Source organism: Carya illinoinensis, chromosome 5 (genome assembly GCF_018687715.1).
Source record: "Carya illinoinensis cultivar Pawnee chromosome 5, C.illinoinensisPawnee_v1, whole genome shotgun sequence".
Lineage (NCBI taxonomy): Eukaryota > Viridiplantae > Streptophyta > Magnoliopsida > Fagales > Juglandaceae > Carya > Carya illinoinensis.
The window spans coordinates 16,083,648-16,093,238 of record NC_056756.1 but is presented as its reverse complement, the minus strand read 5'-3'; the positions used below and the strand labels follow the sequence as shown (position 1 = coordinate 16,093,238).

Here is a 9,591-nt window from a genome sequence, read left to right as displayed (position 1 = left end):
GCAAAAGAACACCTAAAAGTTATCCGAGAGAGTGTTTGGTGTTCTTTCAATGAAATGTGTAAAGGAAGATGATTTCGTGGAGAGTGGGCTGGAGATATTTATGCACAAGATATGGAAGAGGATGAGGCTGAAGTGAGGGTTGATGTTGGCCTTTCTTACCCAATAATATCCACAAAAATTAGATCAAGATATTTTTTACCCAATAATATCCACAAAAATCAGCTCAAGATATTTTCTAAAGGTGGAGTGTAAACTTGGAAGAGTGAGGTAGCTAAAATCTTTCCATGTGTCCAATTAAAACTTTTCTAACTTAATTTGGACATTCCACACTGTGATTTTGAAACTACAGTGATAATCGTTTATCAATAATCAGCCTCAAAGTGATCCTAAAAATAAAATCATAGTTTCGAACAAACATTTCGTCCGAAAATATGAAAAAGAATTATTGCGCCATAAGATCTTAAATAATTTATCGAGTCTAATGGCACAAACCATAACACATTCTGACACTTCTAACTATCTCCAATAATTAAAAAAATACTTTTGATACTATAGTGAGTGATAACACAAACTATGTGGTTAGGCTAAAACTTATATGATTAATAGATTCGTGAAAACTTATGGGGTCTTCACAAGGTTCTTAAAGCCAATAGAAATTCCACAATTGAATTTCTAGCGGGCTGTTACAGGTGCTCCCTCAAGTTTTTGGGGTGAAGCAGTTTTGACTGTTTGTCATGTTTTAACTAGGGTGCCTTACAAAAATTCAAAAACTACACCTTTTGAATTATGGAGAGGGTATAAGCCAAATTTGGGATATTTTAAAGTTTGGGATTGTTTGGCTTTTGTAAGGCTAGTAGATTCTAAAAGGCCCAAATTGGGTGTTAGAACTATCATTTGTGTCTTTCTTGGATATGCAAAAAAATAGTACAGCCTATAGATTTTATGATATTGAAAATAAAGTTATTTTTGAATCGGGCGATTCAATTTTTCATGAAGAAAAATTTCCTTTCAAATAAAAAAATAGTGGGGGTCAAGAATTTAGAAAAAATTCTTTTTCTAAAACTAGTTCTTCTACTCCTTTAGAAAATGAAGGATCTTTTGAATTAAGTAGTAAGAGAGCTAGAATTGAAAAAAAAAAAATTGGTCCCGACTATTATATTTACAATATTGAGGAAAATCCAAAAGATTTACAAGAAGTTTTAGCATCACCTAATTCTGTGTTTTGGAAAGAAGCTGTAGCTGATGAGATGGATTCACTAATTTTTAATAAAATTTGGAAATTAGTTGAATTACCACTGGATTGCAAATCCATAGGGTGTAAATGGGTCTTGAAAAAAAAATTTAGACCTGATAGAACAGTTGAAAAATTTAAGGCTAGGCTTTTTGTAAAAGGTTTTAAACAAAAAACTGACCTTGATTTTTTCAACATTTTTTCTCCAGTTACAAGAATACAATCCATTAGATTATGGATTGCGATTGTAGCAATTTATAATTTAAAAACTTATCAAATGGATGTTAAAACAGTCTTTTTAAATGAGGATCTAGATGAAGAAATTTATATGGATCAACCCGAAGGCTTTGTAGAGCCTAGCCAAGAAAGCAAAATGTGTCAGTTGATTAAATCCCTATATGACTTAAAACAGGTCCCTAAACAATGACATGAAAATTTTGACTCTTGCATGATTGAGAGTGGCTTTTAAGTCAAATGAAAGTGATAAATGTATTTATCATAAATCTTGAAAAAATTCACATTTTAATATTAACCTATACGTTGATGACTTATTGATATTTGGTTCTAATTTGCATGTCATAGATGAAACAAAAAACATGCTTAGCAACCATTTTGATATGAAAGATCTTGGTGAGACTAATTTTATTTTGGGTATGAAAATTACTAAAACATGTGATGGTATTTTTCTTGATCAATCGCATTACGTAGAAAAATTATTAAATAAATATAATTATGTAGGATGCAAGCATGTTGTTACTCATTTTGATTCTAGTGTTCATTTATTTTCTATTGAAAGTAATGATGATGTGATTAATCAAGAGGAATATGCTAGCATGATTAGAAGTTTACCTTATGCGACTGATTGTACTAGACCTAACATTGGTTATGCAATATGAGTACTTAGTAGATTTACTATTAAGCCTAGAAAAGACCATTGGTATGCAATGGATCGGATAATGAAATATTTATCTGGTACAAAAAATTATGGCTTATTTTATAAAAGGTATCCTGCTGTACTTGAAGGTTTTAGTGATGCTGATTGAAATACCTTATTAGGTGATTCTCTTTCAACTACTGGCTATATTTTTACATTGGGTGGTGGTGCTGTATGTTGGAAGTCTAAAAAACAGATGATTATTGCTAACTCAACCATAGAAGCTAAGCTTATAACTTTAGCTTCAGCAAGTGAGGAAGCAAACTGGTTGAGAGATTTATTACATGAGATTCCCTTATGGGAAAAACCAGTTCCACCCATTTTAATTCATTGTGATAGAGTACAAAACCTTTATTATAACGGTAAATCCATATCCATAAGGAGAAAACATAGTACTGTGAGATCTTATTTGACCGATGGTGTTATTAACGTGGATTATATTAAATATTGTGATAATCTTGCAGATCCACTAACGAAGACCTTGACAAGAGAAAGGGCCTGGAATACATCGAGTAGAATAGGATTAAAACTCATAAATTCATGAGCCATGTATGAGGATACCTAACCTGGAGACCAGAGATCCTGAGAACTGGGTTCAATGGGAAGAATGAATCATATGATGGTCGTAAGAAATGCACTATTTATTTATTTTCCATTCCTATGATGTGAGTGCATTTATCGTATAATGTTGTGGATGATGAGTTTTTTGATAAACTCTTAATGAAATCCTTAAGCTCTTATGAGTAGGGTGTAAGAATTACAGGAGCATCCTTGACAGATTTCACCTATGTGAGTGTGAGAGTGGTGCCGCTCTCTATGAGATTTGGGTTTATTCTCAAATACACTTATGAAACCGGGATTAGCACAAGGCCGTAATGTAATGGCTAATAAAGCTCATGTCAACACCTCGATTGCTATGTGTAAGTAATAATTCTTTATCTCCCTTAAGCAGTTATAGTTCAAGTCTGAAACCATTACTGACTCTGGAGTAAAGGTTGTTATTTTACTAAGTGAAGATTCAATGCATAGCACACCTTCATGATGCATAATAATCATTCTTTGTCTAGAAATATTTCTCTTTATTTTTTTTATTATTAAAAAAAATAGTGGGGGAATGTTGGTATTTTTTTAATTAATATTTTAATAGTTGTTTTTCTTACTGTTGGTATGTGTTAAACAATATTTAATTGGCCTGCTTTACTTATCGTTGGTACGTGTTAATGGATTAATTACACTATTTAATTGGCCAACATCCAAGTATCATTAATGATGGCCAACATCCCTTTTATCTTCTTTATTGCTCAGATGCCATATGTACAAATGACTACCTTCTTTTCTACATGCTGATTGGCTTTCTATATATTAAGGGTGCGTCCATCTAGTGTATAGTGAGGCTTTTGAGAGTAGAGTTATCTTGATATACAATAAAATAAAATAGACTTGAATATTTTTGAGAGCATTTCTATATAAAAGAAAGGTATTTTTCTGGTGGAGCTTTGAGCTCAACCACTTGTGCAGAATTGGTTTGGGCTATACGACGATCAGTTGGACTGTTGTATCTTGGAGGAGTTAAGTCAAGAGAAGTTCTGTTGCACCGGTTAATTTGAGACTTTGTACACCGTAGAGGAATTGAATCTCCTTAAAGAGAGCGATATTTCCATGCCTCAATCCAAACTGGTTTCGGTTGAATATTAATTTCCTTGTAATTTTTATTATACCATTGTGTATTTCTCTAACACTTTATTCTCAACATCCAATTTAAACATTCAATCACAAACATGGCTATTGCCCATAAAAACTCATTTTTTCATAATAACATATCGATCAAATTCAATAATTTGTTTGAAGCCCGCTTTATTGAAAAAAAAAAAAACTCGAAATCAAATTCTTTCTCATAGACGGTGTATAGAGCACATCTTGGATGGTCAATATACGTTCAAAGGTGAATTTCAGCTCAACCTCACCACTCCTAACAATCTTGGTTTTACTTAAATCATCAAGCATTATAGTTTTCTGTTCTTCAGATGGAGTATAATTTTTTAACCAATTTTTATCATAACAGAAATGCCTATTGGCATCAGAATCTGCTGACCACCATTCAACAAATTGAACCATATTAATGTCTGTAATCATTACTATAAATGGCTTCTCAGTTATGTTCACTTAAGGATTATTTCCTTGCTTTCAAAATTTACAAATTCGAACAAAGTGTTCACTCTTGCCATAGACAAAATAAGCTTGATTTTGTGAAGATGGTAATTGGTTCTTATCCTTTTGGTTGGAAAAACTTTTTTTGTGAGGTCTATTAAATTTTTTAAAATTTTTTCTTTGCGGTTTCAAATGATTATCTTTTGAAATTTGACCTTTGGACAAGCCACCATATTCATAAAACTAAATTTATCTTCGTCATGGAAGTCTCATTTCCATGTTGAGCCATCAAAAATTCTTGGCCTCTAGCTTTCTCTTCTACCTAAATACGCGTAATTAAGGTCTCCAAGGATGCCTCATTTTGTTTGCGGTGTATCGACTTTTAAAATTCCCTTCATAAAGGTGGTAGCTTGTCAATGATGTCACAAACATTTAGATTGTCTCCAATCTTGATTCCTTCGGATCTAACTTTTGCTACAACCATTTGAAAATCTTGAGTTTGCTCTCCAACGGACTTTCCATTTGCCATTTGATATCGAAAGAAGTGACTTAATTGCCACATTATCTTTGCTCCAGCTTCTTTCATATCATATTTATTCTGTAAAACTTTCCAAATTTCTTTTGCAGAGGAGTAAGTGGTATTATAGAAATTATAAAATTGATTCGTAAGACAATTTAAAAGGTAACATCAACAGTTATCCTTATCTTTTGTGTATTTTTCCATCTTTTCTTCGTGAGTTTTGACTTGTGCTTTAGTTATGTTCTCGGTAGTCATATTGTGTGGATTCTTTGCAGTAAGAACATAAGAGATGTTGAGAAGACTTAAATAGAAGATCACCTTGCACTTCCATCTCTTGAAATAGGCTCCCTTGAAACGCATGGGTTTGTTGAGATCTTTAACATTTTTCGTGAATTTTTCGTTTGTAAGCTTGATTTGAATTTCCTTAAAATTTTTAGTGAAATACACAATAATATAATATAAAAAATTACAATGAAATGAAAAATTCAAACTAAACAAGCTTAGATTGAGGCATGAAAATCTCGTTCTCTTTAAGGAAATTTAAATCCTTTTTGCGATTAAAGTTTCAATTGAACCGGTACGGCAGACCTCTTATTGACTTGTCTCCTCTAAAATACAACTTAACTAAATGTTGTATAGTTCGAATAAACTTTATACAAGTTATTGAGTCTAAAATTCCTCTAAAAATAATTCTATTATTTTCTTTGAAAAATTCTCAATAATCTTAAAGTACTATCTTATTTTTTTCTCACTATAGGTACAACGATGAAAAAATGATTCAACTTTTTTCTCTCTACTTTGAAGTTTGTACACCCCAGTACCACTTCTTAAAACCCTTTTTTTCTTCAAAAACCTAAACGGTGGTTTTTGCGGAGCCTACCATCAGATCATGTGCCGTTAGTGCATACCAGCCATATCTTGCTCCTAGACTCTAGAAACTAGAGAGATACAAACGGCTAGCTGAGATTTTACTAACCCGTTAAAAATAATCTTGAAGATTTTTATCAGATTCATAGGCACTTCAATGATTTCGTTTAAAACTTTCTCAACCAAAAAATCTTATTAACAAATACAATCTATCTAAAAATAATAATTTTATGTAAAGTCATTTTTTTATATTTATTACGCACTTTATTAATATAATTAATTGTCTCATATTTTTTTAATATGAAATAATTATTTTAACCAATTAAAATGCATAAAAAAAATACAAAAATAGCTATATATAATAAAACTCATTAAAAAATACCAACAAATCTCAACCCAGTAATAACAGGGCACTGGGCAGGGGTTATACTAATTTCTTAGCGGGATTATACTAATCGAAACTGGTGATGAAGGGGATGATCAGCAAAATATTGAATACAATTCTCGTTTCTTCTTTTCCCCTAGTTTTGTTGAATAATTTGAGAGCATAGCATACAATGTAGCCTTAATTACAGCACTATGACAGTTAAAGCTACTACCACGAGTAGCAGTTTCATGAGTTTCCTAGCAAGATGCAGACCAAGTTCTACACATAATGCAGAACTCTAGTTCTAAAAATGATCAACAGTCCGTCAAAAAATACATTTCTATCGCGGCAAGAACCCATGATGAGAAATTGCAATCTCAAAAGCTTGCATTCTTTCCCCACAAGCAAAGCCATTGCGATCATAAGATGATACTTCATTTATGTTCAGATCATTACAAGCCTTGATAAGCTCCTCGCCAACACGTTTCGCAGCTTCCTGGCACCATCAAAAGTCAGAACAAAACAAAGTCAAGATCACTTGGCATCACAATAACCACCACTAAGAAAGAGGAAAGATTCTTTTAGATGGAGTACTTACTACGGTGCTACAAGGGGAACACTGTCGAATAGATTTCTGCAAAGTGCTTCCATAAAACAAACACTTCTTATTTTGGTCATCGACCAGCATGGCATACAACTGCTTGTCCGAACAAAATACTGAAAGCCTTGGTCTTGTAGGTGTACCATTAAACTGGTCAAAAATTAGAAATGATGGTTTCAGTAGATCAAGAAGTAAACAATAGCTAATAATAAACTACTTTTAGCTAATAATCAATGACAGAGAAGTAGTTCCCTAATACAACGCAAGATATAAACCAAAAGATTGTGGGACATAAGCTTATTCCAGCTTTGTGGCATACCTAACCAAAGAAATACAATGGGTAGTAGTATCTCAAATGACTCATTCTCTTGTCCTGTCTTGTTACAGTTGTGTTCATTGTTAAAGGTAAGCGAATAAAAAAACTTTATTGATACCCAAAAGAAGGGAGAAAAAAAATAGATTATCTAATAGATTTTGTTCCACAACTTGTACATAATAATGGGAGTTATTTTCACAAGTTGTTCCACAACTTGTTAAAGACAAGATCACGAGGGTGTATAAAAATGAAATAGAGGACCCCCGGCAAGAATAACCCCTAGTCTATTACAAAACCCTCAACTACTAATTGTTTAGCAAAAGAAAAAGAGCCTAAGGAGTACCCACCAAAATAATTGATAGATTTATGCCGAATAAAAAGAACTCCAAGTAATATGGTCAATTAAAATTGTATAAAGAAAATAAATTCACTAAGATCAGCAACTTCTCTGTTCCTCCATAACCATAGCCGAGTTTAAAAGCCACATGTCATGCTTAAATTATATTAAATGCGACAGCAAAATTCCCTAAAAGAACTTACTAATCTCACAGAGGCATTATCTGTCCTTGGAATGCGGATGAAAGGTTCTTAGAGGAATACCACACCATAAAGCAGCAATCCTAAACAGGAGACCCTCTCCCCTTCTCTCTCATGCCCAAAGGAAAAAATGCACCTTGCATGACATTCTCATATGCCCTAGAAACAGAAAGACGCCATACCTTCTTTCGCATCCTCCTATTTCGTATCTTTGCACTTTCTTTTCTAGCATTTGCCCTTGCTTCAACAATCAATGGCTTCACAAAGAAAACTATGACAAATCAAGCAATTAAGTCAATCAAGACTGATAGAAGTAGAAACAGTAAATACCCTTATAGGTATACGTTGCCTGGTTTTATTTTTGCAGCACCACACATAAACATGGGCACACAGAAGAATACACAGAGAAAAACACAGTCAGCATGAACCTATCCCGTTGTACTGCAAGCATCTTCCACATTTTGTGCACAAAACTAAACAAAACACATTTTGGCTACAATAAGGGGGGAAATCAGGAATGAAAGTTTAGTTGTACTTACTTTTACTCTGCACGGGAAGGAATTTCATGGGTTTTGAACAGGTCCCAAAAATAGAAGAAGACGTAAATTGGAGTACGGGAGCATTCACAATATCCCTATAATACTGAGTGGTCATTTTACAACAACCAAAGTGCCCAGAAGTGAGAAGACGCTTTGGGAATGACTTGTACAGCCCACCTTACCCTGCAAAAAGCCGGTTACCTATAAAACCCATAATACCAATGAAAAGCTCAAAACACAACATAACCAAAAACCATTGAGGAATTTTACCAAACATGTTATGCGCAAATGCCGGTACACAATCTATGTCGAACACAAAATAGTTAGGTTCACCTTAATAGGTGTGCTAATCCTATACGTAAATTTTGTTCTAGGTTTTGCGGCAAAATATATGGAAGACCGTACTTGGCACGTCCCCATTCCCCCAAGGGCGTTAGAAGGTGAAACTTTTCTAAAACTATAAGAACACAATATGGAACCTCAAAAACAACTTTGAACTGCAAAAATTGATCATATCTACATCATTCATGACAAAAATTCAGTTCATGTACAGATATAAAGAATAGTGCAGAAAAGTAAACGAGGTAGTTTTTTACATGGCAAAAACACGTTTTACCCAAAAAATCATCCTCAACTAATAACTTCGGAAAGTCTAGCATAGATACGCTGCTTACCTTAGTTCCCTAACAAGGTGAATTGATCCACAAAATTGCTAGTGTTGTTGCTACATATCTAGACAAAGATTTGAGCAATTTATTAACTTCCGTATCATTTTCCGCCTATTGGACAATAAAGCTAAACTCAAGAATCAAGATGATATATCTTCAATTAAATTAAAATAATAGTCTTGAAACCATGCAGCAGGAAAAATACGATCCTTTGCTGCCCAAAAATATAATAATTAAATTCTTACAACCTAGCATGAATATGTTAAAAGGATTTTGTTCGATGATTTTGGGTTGGTTTGGATTGGTGTGGCACATCACATACTAGGTGTTAGGAAAAACACAGTAATAAAATAAAAATTACAATGAAATGAAAAATTTAAATGAAGTCGACTTGGATTGAAAAGATAAAAATCTCGTTTTCTTTAAGAAGATTCAAATCTTTTGTAGTATAGATAGTTTCAAATGAACCTGCAATGGACCTTCTTTTGACTTATCTCTTTCAGAATACAATAACTCAACTGATAATCGTATACATTGAACCAACTCTACACATGTTAGTGAGTCCAAAACTCCTCTAAAAATAACACATCTTTTTTATTTGAAAAATTCTCTATAATCTCTAAGAGTTTTGTTACGTACAAATTTGCGTATCGATCTTCATATCAATACTAGTGTTTTCATATTCAAAATTTAAATTGGCATAATTTTCATTGAAATATGGCTTTTTAACTAATCATGTTAAACGAGTGCGTGTATTAGTATATAGAATCGCTGACAACCAAAATTTTTCCAAATCTAAATACTATTTTTTTTTCTCACGGTAAAACTTCTCACTATAGACAAAATAAATAAATAAATAAAAA

General features: G+C 32.9%; 1 protein-coding gene across 3 annotated transcripts; it reads right to left on the bottom strand.

Annotated features, from left to right (window-relative positions):
- Positions 1–6,191: 6,191 nt before the first annotated feature.
- Positions 6,192–8,972, bottom strand: LOC122309178 (50S ribosomal protein L18). Of its 3 annotated transcripts, XM_043122553.1 has the most exons (6): positions 8,915–8,972; positions 8,735–8,792; positions 8,061–8,243; positions 7,704–7,792; positions 6,666–6,818; positions 6,192–6,563 (listed from the first exon to the last, which is right to left on the bottom strand). In XM_043122553.1, exons 3-6 carry the CDS (start codon positions 8,173–8,175, stop codon positions 6,408–6,410), a joined length of 513 nt encoding a protein of 170 aa, XP_042978487.1. In that variant the 5' UTR covers positions 8,176–8,243; positions 8,735–8,792; positions 8,915–8,972; the 3' UTR covers positions 6,192–6,407. The 3 variants fall into 3 exon arrangements, with proteins under 3 accessions (XP_042978487.1, XP_042978486.1, XP_042978488.1); XM_043122552.1 differs by having other exon boundaries at positions 8,735–8,959; XM_043122554.1 differs by lacking the exons at positions 8,735–8,792; positions 8,915–8,972 and adding an exon at positions 8,331–8,699.
- Positions 8,973–9,591: the final 619 nt, after the last annotated feature.